The sequence below is a fragment of the Zonotrichia leucophrys genome, chromosome 12 (genome assembly GCF_028769735.1).
Source record: "Zonotrichia leucophrys gambelii isolate GWCS_2022_RI chromosome 12, RI_Zleu_2.0, whole genome shotgun sequence".
NCBI classification, from domain to species: Eukaryota; Metazoa; Chordata; class Aves; order Passeriformes; family Passerellidae; genus Zonotrichia; species Zonotrichia leucophrys.
In genome coordinates this window covers 9,514,594-9,533,648 of record NC_088182.1, presented here as the reverse complement: position 1 = coordinate 9,533,648, position 19,055 = coordinate 9,514,594, and the positions used below count along the sequence as shown (strand labels likewise).

The following is a 19,055-nucleotide window of genomic DNA, read 5'->3' as shown; positions in this document are numbered from 1 at the left end:
CTTGGGACACACAGGGAACCCCTGGACACACACTGAGCCCTGAAGCTCTCATTCCATGGGTGCTCACCCAGCCTCCTGCATCCCCTGTGCCTCAGATGGCTCCAGGTTTGGCAAGGCCTCTGTGCAGGGCCCTGTTCTGAGGTGTTCACCCCCAGAGAGCAGCCAGAGATGGCAGATAAGGGGTGTTTATGTGGCAATGATTCCCCAGTCTAAGTAGGATGGCAGTGATTCCCTGAGACCCTGCTCAGTCTCTGAAAATTCTGCATTACCCACTTGGCCATGAAGGGTTGTAAAACCCAGCTCAGCCTCTCTGTGCTGGTGAGCAGACTCCCTATGGCCTTACCCAGGGAACATTCCAGCCTGTGCTGCCCACACTGGAGCAGAGGGAACAAATCCTCAATGCAAGGACACAAGAGCTGTGTTGTGCGTTCATGGCAGTCATTCCTTGGGATGTCTGGTTTCAGAGGTGGGGTGATTTGGCTACCAAATCCAGATCCCCAAGGCACCCCGCTGGAGCTGCAGGGTTCTGAGCACCAGATGGGACATCTCCTGCCAGCACATCATTCTCCAGGAGTTCTCTAACCCATCCCCAGGGATTAACCACAGCTTTGCAAACGCTGCCACGTCACGGCTGCCACGTGCTTTGCTGCGTCAGTGTTTTGTCACGGAGCAGCTCAGCTTTGAGCCAAGATTCCCCGTGTGGAAAAGCTGCAAGCAGTGCTGGAACCACATGCATGAGCATCTCCAGCTCTTTCTGTTAATAACCACAGCAAAATTATCTCCATGGGCACAGGAAAGGGAGCAACCCAAGTCCTGCTGCTTATGGTGAGTGGGAAGGGACAACACGGGTAGCCCTACAAACAGTGGCATCCCAGCAAAACCCTCTGCATGGCCTCCCCCTTGTCCTCCAAAGTGTCTTACAAAATGTCCCCTGGCAAGTTAAAATGGGGCTGGAAGCAAAGCATTGCCTCACTATCATCCTTCAGCAGCAAGCAACACAAACCAAAATAAATGCATTTCATTTGCTTTTATTTAATTTAAAAAAAAAAGTCAAAGTCATTCCAATCCCATTTAAATACAGAGATTTACAAATAGGTCCAAAACAGGACTAAAATATTCTTTGAAATGCTGTACTTTTAAATATTGTGCTTTCATAGATACATAAGAAAATTAGCATATAAAAATACTTTACAAGGAATACACTCTAATATATGGATAAAAATACACATTTAAGTAATGCATTTCATCTTCATATCATTCAAAATGCATAGGAAGGGATACAAGGACCAAGTTTTTCTTCTTCCTCCTTTTTTTTTTTTTTTTAAAGCCTTTAATAAAAGTCTTCATTAAAAACCTATGAGAAGCCCCAGTGAGCTTCCACTGCTCAGAATATTGCATATAAAAACACTTTCGGCCGCACTGTCAATGCTCCACAGTATCAATTATGGCACATTATCTAGCTGTGGCAGCAATGGTATGGGATATTGCATACTCAAAGAGAAAATGGCTACAACGACAAAGAGCTGGGTGGGGCCGTGCCTGGAAGGAACACCTGGATTTGTGCTGTCCCAGGGGCTGGAGGGGACAGACAGTGCAGGGACAAGTCCTGGCTCAGCAAAGTGACACACACGAGCTGTACACCCACCCAGCTCCCTCCACACACCCCCGGGTGCAGCTGGGGATGGAGGAACTGGAAGGGCAGGCAGGGAACAGGGGCAGTGGGCTCTGGAGCTGCCGTGTGTGATGGAGGGAGCTCTTGGACTCCATGGCCCAGGCCAAAAGGGAAAGAGAAGCTGCACGCTGCCACCAGGACAGGGACATCATCATAAAGTGCTAATGTGGGAAACAGGGCAGGCAATGCAAACATCACAGCCCCTCTGCCACAGCCCCTCTGCCATGCAGGGCTGGGGCTCTCGGGCAGGAGGGGAGCGACCACAGAGCTACAAGAGGCCAGCAACAGGCAAAGGGGCACACACCACCCAGCCCACAGGGACACAGGACACAACCCCACCCAACCAAGGGCTTGTCATTCCTCTGTCTCAGGGGAGACAGCAAGGTTTCATTGATCCAAACCATCAGGGGCAGCCCTGGGAATTCCACTATTCTGCTATTTAATTCCAGACACAGGCCAGGTTTGCAAGCAAGACATCTCTGTAAGGTCAGACAAACAAGGGGGATTCAGGCAGGTACCTCAGGGCTTTTAGCCTTGGGTATGGCCCCTACTCTGTAGTCACTACTGAGCACAGGTAACAACACTGCTCATGGGAATCAGCCGCACAAGGTGCCTAATCCTACTACGGGGTGAGCCAGACCTAGGGGACAGTGTGGATAGGGCTGGCAGGAGACAGCTGCAAATACCAGTTTTTGCACAAGAATTGCATTTAGCCACTCTCAAGCACATTTTGAAGTGTCTTTTAACTGGCTCTCCCCACAGCCCTGCACTGGGAGTGCAAGGGACTGCAGGAATTGATTTGCCAGGAGTGTTGAAAGGATGGAGCTGGGCACAACATAAAAGGAAAGGCATTTCAGTCTTGCTGTGTGTGAGTAACTGAGCAAACAAAGAACATAATAGCACCATGTGTGTTTGTAGGATGGCCAAGGCCTTTCAGGGTGAGGAGGATGTCGGAGGCAGGACCCTGCACACTCGATGGCAGAAGCACAGGGGGATGCCCTGCCATGGGGGATGGCTGTGGATGCTCCTTCCTTCTGTTGGCAGTTTGTCCTGCTGCCATCACTGCCACAGCCCCAGACGCACACCCAGCTCTGACCTTCCCAGCAATATTTGGCGGTCTACAGGCTCACTGGAGACCCACCTCCCCACTTTCAGGTTATGGTACACAGAGCATTTACAAATACCAGTGCAAAAAATCAGGAAAAACACCCCAAATACCACAAGAGCTCAGCAGAGGCATCATCTGCTCTGCTCCTGCTGCTCAGAGTGTCTGGACACTCGCCTTGACCTCGGCGCTGTGGGGCACCTGTGCCAGGAGCTCTCTGTTCCCCTCCGAGGGAGCATTGGCAGCCAGTGCCAAGGGGTTCCGGCTAATCACCAGGTCCAGCTTATCTCCAGCCTCTGAAATCAAGGGAACGGCCAGACAGCAGTCAAAGTCTCTCGTTCGGACGCGGTTTACCTGCCAGGATGGATTTAGGACATGCCAGGGGAAGGAACAACAGAAAGATCATGTTTGTTAGTCAGCAAATGCAAGATAAGTGCTAAACCCCAGCTGGAAAATAATACACAACTCTTGTGGGTCCCTGATTCTAGGTTCACAATGGAGAAGAGCAGAAGCACCCCTTCAGAATGAGCAGCCATGCTTAGCTGAGGAACGATGCAGTAACTGATAGAGGAAGGGGGGAAAAGTGTGGACAGGAATGAACCCTGACCCTCAGTGCCTGGGGAAATATTACAAGTATTAAACACTGCAGGGCTCAAAACCACTTCTCCTGTTCAAGCCTGTAGAAAAAAAGTTGCCATTTTCCATTATTTTTTTGCCATAATGGCTTTTACTGGCCTTAAATTTGTGGTGCCAAGTATCCAGCACATAGAAAACAAATGAAAGCATGAGGCTTCTGGCAACCATTTTCCAACTCAGCCAGAGGTAAACCCAGACTATACCAAACAATTTCTTCTTCCTCTCTTCCCCATTTATATCCTTCATTTCACAGAGTCTGGACACATTTCATGCGGGCTCAGGAGGCAGCTGCAAATTCCCTCTCTAGGGTTCAACTGTGAAAGCAGTTTTTGCTGGCTCTTGCAGACCTTTGAGAACATTTCTAGGCTGGGTCATCTGGAGAAACCACCCCAGCTCTCTCACCTACAGCCACCAGAACACTTGGGCTTGGTGCCATGACAGCTCTGGGACAGACAAGGGTGGCAAACAGCACAGGGATGGGAAGGGGAAAAGGAAAGGGGAAAAGCAATTTCCCATATGCCTTTGGAGTGAACATTACCCTGGGCCAGGGGTTGCTTCCTTCTCTGGGTAAGGGCTGGGTATTTGGCTCCATACAACCCTTCCATCCCAAGCCCCTTCCCAGAATTAATGCATGCCCACAGTGCTGTGAAAGCAGCAGTGTCCCCCCACCCCAGCCAGTGTCCACACAGAGTACTGCCCCTTACAGCAGAGGGACAATTTCTAACCCACTTGTGAACAAGGAAAGATAAACCACAAGCTTGTTCTACCCCTGCTCTATGCCAGCCAGGCAGCTCCAGTGCAGAAGGGCCCCTAGTGCAACGCCATGCTCCAGTTCATCCATGCAGCCAAGAGGCAGAGGGTCTGTGACAGCAGGGACGAGGTGTTTCCATGGCCTTCGGGCACATCATCGTGCCCACAATCAGCAGCACTGTGCAGCATCCTCAGCAATGCAGCTCTGCACTTCTTGAGGGGAGTCACCTGGAGCAGGTCTGCAGTCCCTCATTCCCAGCTCCACATGACAACGTGACGGCAGCACCTCGTGTGCCCGTGGGTGTGAGCTGTGTGGCACAGCGTGTGGAAAAAGGGTGTCCAAAGTCTCCATGCCGCTCTGTTTAGGATTTTGGGCACACCTCCCAGAGCACTTGGCACTCACAAAAAGCAGCACATCCAACACTGAACAGAAAGGCAGCCCAGAGCCTAATTAGCTTCTTGTTCATTCTTGCACCATCTTTTATTTGAAGCTGAGAAGGAATAATTGTATAGCAGCCAACTGGCGAGAGACCATAACAAGCTTAAACAAGGTTCCCCACAGTGCTGCCAGTCCTCCAGTTACCTGATGTACATAAAGTATTGGCTCTAATCCGACTGCTAAGAACCCCCACCTAGAAATTAGTAAAACTAAACATCTGAGTGTTTCCAAATATGGTCACAATATCTGCATTTCCAAATGGTAGCAATTTTTCCACAGAGGTTGCACTTCCTTCAGTTGCTGTTTGAGTTGCCTCAAAGCTAAAACAGTTGGTTTTCATCCACACAGAGCTTCTCTCCAATCTCCAAAACTCACCAGGCTTTTTCTGTCCCTCCAGTAGTCGATATTCCCAGGGCACATTTATTACAGACTGTGCTCTTGACCAGAGTTTTTATTCTGTTCTGCATCAGCTATTTCAGATGAAGCATTTTTCAAAGAAAAATATCCATAAAAAAATACCTTGCTTGAAGGATGTGTTTCCTAGAAAACTTTTCTAGTTGTCAAAGGCATGCACAGAACTTCATGAACTTCACTTAATTCCACAAGGGGCTTCACAGGAACACATATTGGTCAATGCAGTCTGGTTCATCCAAAAACTAGGAGTAGGATTGAGGGTGAGGAAAGGAAGCAACACAGCTTTTTGCTTGTTTTGAGCTGTCCAAGCTCAAAAAAGCCAGTGCCAGAACAGACTGTGCTCTGGACCAGTGTAACCCAGGAGTACCACCTGGGGTACCACCTGAAGGTATACCTAGTGATTTCTTTTTATAAAACACAGGTCCCATTGAGTGTTGGTGGCTAAGAGCCAACCTAGTTGGCTAACTATTACCTTTCATTAAAGTTAGTGCTGCCATGGACGGGTCTCACTTCTCTCTTCCTCTCAGCCACTCATTCACTCCGTCCCAGCCTCCAGAACTGCATTTTGCATTTATTACCTGAAGCACTCTGTCATATGGCTTGAGGCCACACTGATCTGCTGGCCCATCCGGACGGACCATATTTACATAGACACCTTTTTCTAGCAGGCCATCCGACAAACTGAATCCAAAGTCTTCGCTCTCTGGGTCTTTGTGGAGTGTCATCTGCAGAGGCAGAAAGAGAAGAAGCAGGTTTCAATGCAGCAGAGTAAGGAGGTGATGTAGAGGGTTGCCAGGATGGGAGCAGCAGGAGTTATGTGTGCAGACCTACAGCAGTTCTGCTCTGGGTCTCCTGGGCAGGCTTTTTTTAGCCTGGGCAGATAACACAGACTGAGCCTTATTTACCTGACCCCATCACCACAGGAGAATTGCTTTGGTGACTGGCATAAAACCAACTCCATGACAGTCCCTCATTCTTGGATGTGGAAGGAAACACAGGCAGTGTAATACAGACAGCACTCATGTTTCACCCAAAGAGCAGCAAACAAGTGTTTGTAATAGAGCATCGCCTTCCCTGGCTCAGGTTATGCTGTGTATCCTCTGGGTGTGCCAGACCAGCACATGAAAAATCAACATGTTTGCTGGGAATTTTTAATGTAGTGAGTCAAATGTGAAGACAGCTCATTTTTAATACATCACTCAGCAGGAACATCTAAAATTCTCCATATTATCTACAAGTTATTTTCAGAAAATTCGTATCAGTAAGTGCTGACGCTCTGAGGACAAGAAATGGGCAACCTTATCATCCTTCCCTTGGGCATGTCATGTTTTGGCCTTGCCCAAAGGAGAGGAGCGCTGCTGGAAGTGTTTTATCATGGTGTAACACTGGGAACCAGGGACAACTGATTCCCCAACACTGCCAAAATCTCCCCTTGCCTCCCATGGGCTGGGAATGAATCTCTACCATGCCTGTGCTCCAGACTGGGTGAGCCTCATGGATCTGCAGTCCTGGGGAAGGACAATGCTCAGGATGACACACAGGAGCATCCCACCTGGTCTCACCCTCATTTCCAAACACAACCAACACCAGATGCTCCAGCAGAATGAAGAGTCACCCTATAACATGCCTTATTACATAGCTCTTCTCCTTTAGGTACCCAGGAGTTTTATTTAAAGACACATTTGCCATGCCCTGAAGGGCAAAAGCAGATCAAACATGAAAAAGTTGTTTTTTCCAGCTAGCATAACTGCAGGTTTCATTTTGAAGTCACATTAGGAAAGAAAGAGGCAATCAAATTTTTGAAACCTCTCCAGCTCCCTTCCCTGCTTGCATTCTACATCAGCAGCTTCTACAGTTAATTACTTTTCCTAATTACCATTGCCTTGCACAATGGTTAAACTGGCTACATTCAGCTGGATGCTGAAATCAAACCAGTATCCCATCACTGAAGTGGAGTGGAAGCAGAGGGAAGTAGTTTTTATTTGAAAAGTGGCCTACTAAATGGAGTGTACCACAGGAAAAGAGCTGATGGGTCTCCAGGGTGCCATACTTTGAGCTCTCTCACTTTTATCTGTAGCACCAATTAACAAATGCTGAAACACAAGGACCTGGAAATCTTATACATAAAGAGAAACAGCAAAGCCCAGGTTTGAACCCTGCTGAATGATGGCAGCTAAATGCAATTACTCTTCTGAAAGGGCTACTTCATCTTAATCTGACCTTCTGGAAACCTTTGCGGCAGACCTAGGTGAGGGCCAGCTTTAACAAGGAACAGTTTCTGGGGGTCCCTCTGAGCAAAGCAGATTTCTTACAAGGTTGCAAAGGTTCTGGAGCTTTAACCACTGAGCTACTGCAGTGCCACAGTTGCACCCACCCTTGGCGACACAAACCTTGTGAAACTCAAGGGGGGTCGGGGACATGATTTCCTGCATCTCCTTCTCCATCTTCTTCATGTCCAGGTTCCTCTCGTTCTTCTTGGCAGGGGAGCTGCTGCCCTCCGTCTGTCCATCCGTGCAGCTGGAGCTGGCTTTCCTCAGCGGGCTCATTCCCGAGGGGTTGACAGAGTCCAGGAGCAGCTTGCTGCCCTCCAAGCCCAGGTTGTGCACGCTCCCTGTCATGATGGACGCCTGCAGGGCGAGGGCACAGCGTCACTCTGCTGAGTCAGCAGCAGCAAGAGCGGGACCACACGGCCACCAAAGCGCCACGGACAACACGGCGGCACCACTGCTCCCATTAACCAGAAAATAAACACCAAGAAGCTCTTCCTGTTGGCTGTAAGAGCCTTTCCCAGACCTTGGCAGCTTGCTTCCAGGTCTATGGCTGAGCCACTTTGTGCTCTCCACCCCCACCCCAACAGGGAGCTAATCTCAGAAGGAAGCATTTGTGAAGCACTGAATTATTTTTCCATGAGCCCTTCTACACCAACTGGGCCAGGCAGGCCTCATCTTGTGCATGAACCATCTTGAGTCAAGGAGGATGAATACACCATTCTCAGGGAGCTCCCAGAGGAGCCAGTGTCAGCCTGGCTCTCCAGGCTACCTCTGCAGGCTGCAGCTCTTCTCAAGCATCACACAGTGCTGGCAATGGCCCAGGGGAGCCAATGCCTTGGACTCCACTAAGGGCAATTCAGCACAAAAATTAGGATTTTATCTATCAGTAAATAGGAGCTGTAACTGAGCAAAATCGAGTTAAAAATATGAAATTAAGTAGTATTTAAGCCTGGTCATCCTTGATAGCATCCATTAAAAGATGCCCCTGAGCAGACTGGACTCCATTTGGCAATGCTTTTCACTAATGAGATTATGTTGATCAAAGTTAACAAAGGAGTCAAGAATCCAGTCTGTGGAACCTCAGCTGGCTCCAGGTTACAGAGTCCATTTGAACAGTGTAATGAAACCTGTAATTTCAAAGTTCAAGTTCAAAGGGTCTGCAGTGCCAATAAATGTCTAAAGGTAGAAGAAATTAAAGGAAAGGTATGGAGCAGGCAGAAAAATTCTTCAACACTAAATGTGACAAGTCAAAGAGCAATTGCTCCTGTGCACAGGGGAAATATCATCCAACTAAATCTCTAATCAAGACCCTCCAGCTCTTTGCTCCAAGGTGGAACAAAGGCAAATAAAATGAATTATGGTAGCAGTAGGAAAATGCCAGCACTACCCACGTTATCCTAAAAAGGGTTGGATAAAATACAGAAAACCTTTCATCTCTGTACTTTTCAGGTCTTCACACATGACTTGATCAGCTCAAGTTTGGGCAAAACTCAAATACCTGTTACATGGAAGGACACTGACTTACCACATACTTGAAAGGCAGACTAACAAACAACAGCACAGCCAGCCAGGGTACATTTGGTCACTGCCCTCTGGTAGCCTCAGCCCCCAGGGTGATGTGCTGAGCTGTCCCAGCTCTGCAGAGCCAGGGAGAACACAAAGGTCTGTGCACACCATGCCACTGCCCTCTCCCACAGGCTGCAAATACCCAACCAACCAGGACCCAACAGCACTGGGCTCCTTCTCCATCTTCACGGCATTTAAATCCTCCTTGCAGCATCATAAGCAATTTCCTAAAGTTTTCCATAAGCTTTAGGTTTAGTGCAGCAAAAAGGGCAACTCCAGACTTCTCCAGCCTGTGGCTGCTCTGCATTATTTTTTCCCATGTCTTAGCTGCCCTCAAAGCAAAGCAGAGACACACACTTTACTGGAAAAAGCCTGTTTCTTCCCATACTCATAGCCTGGAATTGGATTCTGACTGTGTGTGAACCTGTTTCTGGACTATCAGGGGTCACCTTGCATGACTCCTCTTCTTATTTAAAATCAAAGTATGAAGGGCCTTTTAAAAAAAAAAAATACAAACAAATCAAATCTCTAACGGTCATAAAATCACAGGAGGCTGAGTGCTGGGGCTAAGAAAGCCGCAATATAGCAAAGGCCCCAATGAGCTCTGCACATCCCACAGCACACTTCACAAAAGCTGAGCACATGGAGAGGGAGGAAAGGATCAGTAGTATTTTGGATTTGATAAAAGGGGAGTTGAACCCAACAGATTTCTGCTAAAACTAGAGCACTTCCCTTCTGTCCTCAAAACTTGCAAAATATTCTAGAAACATGCTTAATACACAGAAACCCTGGAGGTGCTTTAAGTAAGATTCCTTTAAATGTTTAAAAACATTTCTTAACTATCAAGCTCCAAACAGCATAAAACAGCAATCGCACCACAGATCCCTGGAAAACAAATGAGAGTCCAACAAATCCTGTCTTTTGTATTTAAATACCAGCAGAAAAGAAATATTTATGCATCATTTTAGAGAGGCACTTTCTCTTGAGCAGTCAACAACTGCTGTTCAGAAAGGCTGAGAACAGCTGCCTAAACTCATTTCTAAATACATTCAGATCCAGGAAATACATGATCAAGGGAAAAAGTTATAGTCTGAGAGGGCTGAGGATTTGGGATTTTGAGTGTGTTGTGGGATTTTTTAAGTCAGCATTTTCTTAAGCAGTTAGGATAATAAAAACAGCATGCCATGCTTCAGCACAATAAATTTAATTGAGATTTCCTCCTCCACTTACAGTTGCTAAGGATCAAGGAGGAAAGAACAATTAGCAAGTCCCTTGTCACAATACAAACCAAAACAGGACTTTCCTCTTCGACCTTCAATTAGTCAGAAGTTGCCTTTTTTTCTCTGAGGCCTCCACAATATGCAAGTGTACAGAAAACCAGTCCCACTGGGAGTGATGGAGGGCATGACCCAGAGAGCTCCCCCCAGTCCTCTGCACCTGGAGGGCACAGGGAGAGATGGTCCTATGGGGTCCTGCTCCTTTGTTCAGGCTGTGGGAGCTGAACTAGGGAAGGGAGCAGCACAGGCCCCATCCTGCCAGGCAGGTTTGCTTCCTGCTGCTCACAGTCTCAAGGGGGCCCTTTATTTGCATCCCATGACTTAGAAATCCAGGCTCCTCATCCTATAACCGGACACAATAACATGACCTCTAAAGCATTTTGGATAAAGAAAAGAGAAAGTGGTTTGTGAAGAGAGGAAACACCTTTATTTCTGCAGGAAGCAATTACTTTCTCAGATTTTTCCATGGGGAAGGCTGGCTGAAAAGCTTCCAATCACCTATTTCACTGAAAGTTTCCGGCAGAGTGACAGCTGAATGCAAGGTACGTGTGTCTGTCGGCACTTGAAGCAAGCCAAGCTCCAGTCCCAATGGGGGCCTGTCAGGCTCCTCTTGCTTGGCCTTCAAGTGCTTTGGAGAGACAATATCTTTCCAAGCAGAGGATTTACCACTGGATGGGGAAGGCTTGCCAACAGTCATGTGAAGATTATTGGCCAGTTCGTGAAAAGGGTGTGGAGTTCCTGGCAGGCAAGACATGGGCTCAGGGAAAGAGCACACACAAGCAGATGTCTAGTGAGGCAGAGTTACCCATTAGCACAAAGCCTGACAGGAATTAAACCCAAACCCTTCACACCACTGGCAGCTCAGGGATGTTATGGGCAAGAAACATCTGGGGAAACGGTCTAACATTTATGGAAATAGCAAAACAGTCAGGTCAGCAACGAATTCAGAAAGTGATTTACCTCAATCTCCCTCAAAAGTTCAGACTGGCCGCATGTTTCCAAATCCTCCAAAGCTTCTCCAAAAACACGCCAAAAATTGTCCTCATGAGTGGTCTCAAGGCCATTTTGGCGGTTGGGGTATCTGTTGTAACGTAGGAACCAAATATTGTCAGCACTCTTCTGCAGCAGGGTGAAAGCTGCAAGGCTACAGCAAGTGTCTCACCAGTAAAAGCAGACTTGAAGAATCTTCATATACAAAAGCAAACAATATGAACTTTTCAAATAAGAGTCCACATACGAGACCTCCATGCATTTACTAACGGGGCAAGTGTCCTTCAAAGGAAGCATTAAGTTGGTGTAGTAATGTCAAAGTTCAAAGGGTAAATTAAAAAGTGCCTGTAGGAAGATTGTAGGTTTAGGAAGACCTTTTGGTGAAATAGAGAAGTGAAAGAAAAAAGGATGCATTATGGGTAAACCAGGAGCCTCAGAGACTGTTAGTACAAAGGCTGATGGGATAGAGCTCAGATCTGAGACACAGAACACCTGAGAAGAGAGAGAAAAACACAGAGGGTAACAGACATGGTGAGAAAATGATAAATACATTAGGTCTCTATGAGAGTAAATAATGCAAAGATGTATATAAAAATGACTGCCCTGGGCTGGACAAGCAAACGCACACTACAGCCAGCAGTACCAACAGTGTCATGTACAACCCATACAAACCGAGTTTCATTTGCTTTGGGATGGCCAGGGAACTGAGCTGTTACTTTCAGGAGGTCTCTCTTTTTTTTGCTGTATAACAGTCTTGGCACTTACAGCTGTGTAAAGTTTGCCACCAGTTCTGTCTACAACAGAGAGTAAGGTTAGAGAGAACCTCTCTCAAGCTGGTACAAACACACGTTAACGTGACCACTGTGTGCTGGGAGTTCTGCAATTCCCCACCTTGGCAGCTGCAGCACTTTTTATCTCTGACCACAAGCCAGGGTCAACTGTCATATCTCTAAATCAAACAGCAATTAAACATGGCGAAATCCTCTGAACAAAAAAGCAGGTGATGCTGGACACTGCTTACTGAACACCAGACTGCAAAACTCAGACCACCAGTGCTCTGTTTAACAGGAGCCTCTTGAAGGAAACTCTCTGTGGTGTTAAATCAAGACCACAATAAACCCATTAATGAGTCATGGGAAGAGCCCCAAGGGGACAGTGATATTGGAGCAGCCCTAATGCATCTTATACATATCTTATAAGGAGCTGCATGGATGATGCTCCAGCTCTGCACCTTGTGGTAGTATCTTGCATGGTTTAATGGTCTTCAGCTCCACAGACAGGAAGGGACACTCATCCACCAGAGCCACTCAATAAAGTCAAAACATTTTACTTGAGAACATGTCACAGAGAGCTTGGCCTCCATTAAATATATAATGACCCATTTTTGTTTTTCCAGAGGTTTAACAACTGCAAAGTCTTTAGCACACACTTTCCCTTTGATCCACTGGTTTAAATGGGAGTCTGTAGCAGGCTCACTCACACACCCTTTTGCTCCTTGTGGGATCATGGACTTCCTGAAGAGAGCAGTACATGACATGGCTTATTGTATTTTAAATTCACCCCCTATCTTTCATCAGCTTTTAAAGGACAGTAGCCTTTATGCCAGGCAGAAAGGTCAAATAAACACCCAGCAAGACTTTATAAAAACAAACGAAAATTTCCCCCAAAAAGGAATTTTTTTATTTTTTCCCCTTACTCATTTCCTTCCTCGGCTCCCAGGTCCCCAAAGAGGCAAATGTCCCTTCTAGTTACCAATCTTGCCTCTCAGAGCAGCAATACACAAACACATCCAGGACACAGATGAATCAGAATGGGCTCCCACATCACTGGGTCAGCAGGTTCTTCCAGGCTAAAGGCTGTCAGGGTTTGTTTTTCTCTTTAATAAAGAGGGCTCAGCAGCATGAACCATCTCACTTGCACTTTGACATCAGGGCTTGGTGTCCTCATTAGGGACACGGGGGTTTCGAGGGCTCAGATCTGCCAACTCCAGCTGCCAGCAGCCTCGCCGGGAGGGAGCAGTGACCTCTGTGAGCTGGCTCTTGCTGAGAGGCAAAACAAGAACAAAGTCTCCAGCGCTGCCAGCCTTCCTGCCAGCTTGATCATCTTTAAATAGGTGGAAATGGCCATGAGATGTTCTAAGGGTTTTGTTTGGACAAACAAAAGTTAAGGAAAAAAGGTAGGAGAAAAAAGAACCGACAGTAACAACACGACACACACAACTGTGGGGACTCTGGAGGATGTTGAGGGGAAGGAAGTTTTGAAGCAATGGGGCTTTTCCATTATGTGTGGCTTAGTGAGGGGCAGCCTGTGGCCAAGGCAGATCCAGCAGGATTTCCACCCAAAGCACAGGGCAGCTACAGCTGCCTCCCTGAACTCAGGAGGTGTCACAGCATTTTCCCCATGCTGACTGAACTGGGGATTAATTTGACCATGTCCACTGAGTACAGTTTTTTTTGAAGTGTTGGAAGAGTCAAAGTGTGATGGAGAAAGAATCCAGCCAAAGTTTTGGTAGATTTTAACATGGATATACAACCTCACACTGGTCCTCCAAGGGTTTGGTTGGCCTCTTTTGCTTTGTGTCACTGAGCCGGTGTGAAGCTGCATCCCTACTCAAAAAAGCCTGGCCAACACATAGAGGGACAGCCCTGACCATGTCTATTTATTACACCTAAGCTACAAAAATACTGCAGCCTTTACATGGTAGGAATAAGAAACATGGTAGGAACCTGTGGTCCATGCAGCTGAGACCACCCTAACTCCAGACACAAAATGACACCTGGCCATGGCAGAGCTGTCACACAGCTACACTCAGGGTAACCTGGCAATGGGGAGGTGGCCCAACACAGCTGGTGCACCACCAGCATCCTTCCCCACAGCTCCCTGATGCCAAGTGGGACATTACTTGGCAGTAATGGGCAAGATGGGCCACTCCATCACATTCCCATGTCCTCCTGTCCCTGTGCCTTGACACTCCAAACACCTCCATCCTCCTCCCACCTCTCCGTACCTGCCGGGCTTGTCCCAGTCATCTTCACTGAAGCTTCCATCCATGTAGGGGTAGCTTTTCCTGGGGTCTGCTGGAGGGGTGCTGCTCTTCTGCCTGCTGTGTCTCCACTCGTGTGGATGGAGGGCTATGCCAGCAGCCTGGGGTATGTAGGTACCTAGGGAAGCCAGAAGGAGTGGAGGAAGAGAGAGGGCAATACCTGGTCAGAAACCCCAAATGGAGTAGGACTTGCAGAGCCAGGAGAGCCTCCTTCCCTAGGTCCCAAAAGTGAGATCACATGGACTGTACACTTTCCATCTCAGTCATCCAAAAGCAGTTCTTCCAGCCTCTTCTGGCTTTAACCAAAGCAGCTTCTCAGGATTTTGACATGGGATGCCCCATTTCTCCTTTTTTCCCTTGCTTCCCAGTAGTTTTATGGTGTGGGTCTGGGATCCACAGACCTGGGAGTACACATACACACAGATGCAGATCCTGCCTCCAGCCAGTGCCAGCTGTGGTTAATAGCTCCTGTTTCCACATTGACCCCAGCAGAAATTATGTAGTTGAATCAGTCACCTTTAAATACAAGTTCTTCAAAGGACAAAGGGAAGATCCTGACAAGCTTCCCTCAGTGGTGGTGATAAGGAAAAATCAGCTCTTATCCTAAGAGCTGCCAGTCAGTTCTCTCAGAATTCCCATGCCTTTGGGATCAGCTGGTGCAGATACAGGAAGCTGCTTCAGGGGCGTGTGTGTGAAAAGCAAGGAATAGGATGAAAAGCTCTGCTGGCTTGAGAGCAGAGGAGGCTCATCTATATCACATTTGACAGGAGATCAATATAGACTGTTAGTATGAAATCAGACAAGTTTCACTACATCTGCCCCCATGGACTTTTCCATACTGCAGTGTATTACTCCACAGGTGAAAATCCATCACTACCAAGTCACAAGATCCTCAAGTCTCATGAGAAGATGCCTAAACAGAAAACTTCCAAAACAGACCATTCCTCAGCAGTGTCAGTGCCATCTGCAGTAGAAATAAATCTCCTGAGTCTCCTGCCCACCTCCTACTGCCCATTCAGTGTTTCAGAGAAATCCTCAGAGCCTTTCCAAGAAGCACCATATGCTCCCATCACACACTGTGCCAAGCAAACAGGAAGAAGTAATGGAGAAACATGTAATTAAGGGAGACTTGATGTCCTAAACTGCTAAGAGCACTGGAAATACCCAAAGACAATGCCAACACTTTCTCTGAAAATGCCAAGGCCTGTTATTGCATTCAACTGATTGTTTCCTCTGTGTGTTTTTAAAGGTTAGACTACTCTGCAGAAAGCCCCAGGAAAATTGCTTGCCAACATCTTCCAGCAGTGGGAAGCACTCACTGCCTGCCAGTGCAGGACAGGGGCCCTGGATGCAGGTCCCTGCAGAGGGTGGGCAGCAGGTCTGGGCTGGGCACAGGGGCACGTGTCCAGAGCAGTCACTTGGAGTCATTATAGATTCACCTCCTCCTTCCAGGGAGAAGGGTGGGATCCCTGGGATTCAGAGCCACCTGGTGGCATGTTCCCACCAGGCCCAGCACAGCTTCCCTGCCAAAATCCTTCATTGAGCAATCTCCTACTGCTGTGGACGAACCTAAAAGTCTACAAGGCTGCAGAGCTTGATCTGTAGTTCTCCATTTGGGGTGTAATCCCCAACCTCTAAGCTCTTTGATTCACAGGTTTCCCTGCACCCTGCCTTCTGTGCCATCCCATGGGCAACCATCCAAGCCCTTCTCCCTACCTTCCAGCACCCCCTTCCCAGCCAGCACCACTGCACCACCATGCAGCCAAATGCAATTAGCAGGGAAGACAAGAGAGCCCCTGAAGCAAAGTTGCAGTGTGTGGATCTTGGGCAGCCTGGCACCAGCCCGGCTCCCTGGGGTGCTGTGCTCAATTACTTGTTCTCAATTTACCAGCAAAGCAATCACTTCCCAGTGTCCAACTTGTGTTAACATTCAATTAGATGGAGAAGGATTGCAGCATTGTGAAGGCCAGGGGATTCCTCCTTAATGAAGCCTCCAGTCCCAACTGGGCTCCCTAATTAAGACTTCAGATGAAGAGAGGCTGAAGGAAGACAGAGGGATGGGGAAAGAGACACCTGGGCAGTGCTGTCCTTTGAACTCAGCCAGAGTGCAGTGAGCCCAGCACACTCACACTTTGCAGCAGCACCAGGCAGCATCCCTCCCTGCTTTCACATTCTGCTCTGGACAGGAGCCTTTCCACCAGTTTCCTGTTGTGCATTGATTCAGGATTTTGGTTTGTTTCAACACAGGCTAATGCTAGCTTACATCACTAAATCTGAACTGGTATAACTATTTTCCAGGGCTTTTCTCCAAGTAAAAATATATTCCCATAGAGTATCCTCTACTCCAGTTTCACATCTGCTAGAAGCTACAGCTGAATAAACCTGACCTTGAAGAGCTGTGTTCATCTGATCACTCACTAGAGAGAGATACTTTCTTGTTGTATTACCTTAATTATTTTGTTAAGCAAGTGCTTCTAGTCACAAGACATTCTAGTGGATTTTAAAACATCCTGAAGAGGATTATTATGTCCTACAAGGCCTCTCTGGAGAAATAAAAGTAAGCTATGGACCAAATACTCTGTAAAACATATGGCCAGTGAATACTGTCTCTGATTATGAGAATTATAAAGTGCTGTAATGGTTTTGAAAATTATGAGAACAGTGTGATGCCATATAAACCAGAACAAATGTGCCAATAAAAGCCTAAAGAGATACACCAATTCAAAGCACCACTTGAGTGCATTCTGAAATGTATTCTGTTCCTTTCTGGAAGCAATAGGCCATATAAATGTGGTCAGGCCACAGGCTTTGGCTCCTGTTCAGAGACAAGACCCAGACAGAGCAGAGACCCCTAAGAAAACAAAACCCTGGCTTACCTTGGCTTCCATACCCAGCATCAATGGCAGAGCCATCCCAGGACTCCACAGTATTGTCCACGCTTGGAATTGTGGTGGAGTATATCTCAGACAGCTTGCTAGTTTTCTGGGAGTCTGTCAGGTCATCTTCTGGGTCACTCACTTCATTTAAGCTCCCCGACTTCTTGGGGTAGGATTCTGCAACCAGAACATCCTGCTTTAGAGGCACGAAGAGCAAGCCTCAGGGAAAAGCTTATGCTGACATGGGAGCAAGGCCAGGTACTGCAAGTCTTTAAAGTACCTCTTTAGCTCTTCAAAAGTAGCTGAGAAAGTCATGTGCAATGAAGCTGAAAGGATTTAATGCATTATCCTTATCTCAAGCTAAATCAAGAAAAAATGCTTTTCTGAGTTTTTAGCACATGGAATACAACGAGCAGTCATGGGGATTTGAGGATTACCACATATGAGAGAGTTGGGACCTAATCTCAATTCACAAGCACATCTTCCTGTACATTTGGAAGCTTCCTCCAAACAGCCTTGCCCAGAGAAGTGTTGGCTCCTGCAAGCAATACCCTGTAGCTTCTCTGGACTCAGAGGACCTCCTTTATACTCAGAGCAGCACCAGGGCAGGTGCTGCCCTCAAACTTGGCTACAAACAGTTGTTTTAATTAGACTCCAATGACAACCACCACTGCTGAAGTTACAGCCCTCTTCCACGACTGTACAACCTCAGAAGTAAAAGCTGATCACCACCTCTCCAGAGTCTCCCACACATGTGGCAACAGTGGAATTCCTGGGTGTGGTATTTTGAGACAGAATTTCCCCTGATCAGTGATTGGAAAATGGGAGCTGAATGTGAATGATGAAGCTCAGATGTTCCCTTTCATTATTTTAGTGCTAACAGGCACTTATTATCATTATATCAAATTTCCTTTCAGGCAAAAGCTATGCAAAGAATGGTTTCTCAGCATAAGCACCTCTTTGTACTGAATATTTTAAAGCTCTTGTTGATTAGATATCTTGTTAGCCATCCACACCCTGGATCTCTGACCTGAGGGATAAAAAGCCCTCTGAAAGTCTGCATTTGTCAATGAGGACAGATTATTTTACCAAACAAAGCCTGGTGTCCTGAAAGTCCCTATTTTCCAAGCCTTCAAAAGATTGCTCACCATGATTAACTCAAGATTACCTTGAAATTTCAATTACACCTGCTTCATTCTCAGAATGATTAACGAGTTTCCAACAGGCACTTGCATGTCAATTATTTCACCAAGTGCCTGTGACAATGCTAAGTGTCAGCAGGGGGAGAAAAGAGCATTTTAGACCAAAGACCAAGACATCTGGCAACAGGGGAAGAGGCTGGGGCTTCTTGAAGAGGAATCAGCTCCCCAGCTCTGTCTCTATTTGCTACATCCCTACTCCCTGCCCACTCTTCATCCATTTGTAAAACAGGCGCTTTGAGGTCTATAGAGGTTCTATGTTTAAGAGTGATTCCACTTTTTCAGATGCAGGAAAGGCTATGCTTGATTAGAAAGGTTTATCTCTTGATTTCTTCTAATTCCCACAGCACTGTGGGCCATTGGCTGGGTAAGTACAGCCAAATCTACAGACTGCAGAAGCATGGCACCAAAAAAAAAAAAAGGAAAATACTGGAGGTGGAAGAGACTGGAATGAAAAAAAAACAGTGATTTGCCAGTACTAAGTATGCTTCTGATTTTTTTATGTTAACAACACCTTCAAAGCCACAGGGAGCTTAGCAGGAACACCAGAAGGGGATCCCTAGAATGAAGTTAGATGCTTTGAAAGATGATCTTAGAACCCCAAGCCAAGAAAAGAAGTGCAACAGATTTATTGTCAATTGTTTTCAGAAAGTTGAATTAAAGACTGGGGGCGTGTGGGAAATTCATGGATTCTCCCAAATCAGAGTCTCCTTGCTCATTTAGCAGGGTTATATTTTTTAAAAAAATCCCACATTCTTATACTTTAAAAGTAACTTCTGCTTCACTTCTGTAGGAAATACCAACACAGTCAGGGAAGC

At 46.9% G+C, this 19,055-nt stretch overlaps 1 protein-coding gene across 11 annotated transcripts in view; it reads right to left on the bottom strand.

The window, feature by feature from the left end:
- Positions 1-1,012: 1,012 nt before the first annotated feature.
- The window catches only part of GRIP2 (glutamate receptor interacting protein 2), a 250,762-nt gene continuing 232,719 nt past the window's right edge, over positions 1,013-19,055 (bottom strand). For 8 of the 11 annotated variants that reach the window (XM_064724553.1, XM_064724552.1, XM_064724557.1 and 5 more), the window contains exons 19-24: positions 17,039-17,215; positions 14,127-14,280; positions 11,090-11,210; positions 7,407-7,643; positions 5,595-5,741; positions 1,013-3,131 (exon numbers count right to left, since the gene is read on the bottom strand). In XM_064724553.1, coding sequence (XP_064580623.1) covers positions 2,934-3,131; positions 5,595-5,741; positions 7,407-7,643; positions 11,090-11,210; positions 14,127-14,280; positions 17,039-17,215 — 1,034 coding nt within the window. In that variant the 3' untranslated portion in view covers positions 1,013-2,933. Of the gene's footprint in view, positions 3,132-4,180; positions 5,742-7,406; positions 7,644-11,089; positions 11,612-14,126; positions 14,281-17,038; positions 17,216-19,055 lie in introns of those variants that run through there. The other 3 variants (XR_010441862.1, XM_064724558.1, XM_064724560.1) reach the window with 3 other exon arrangements.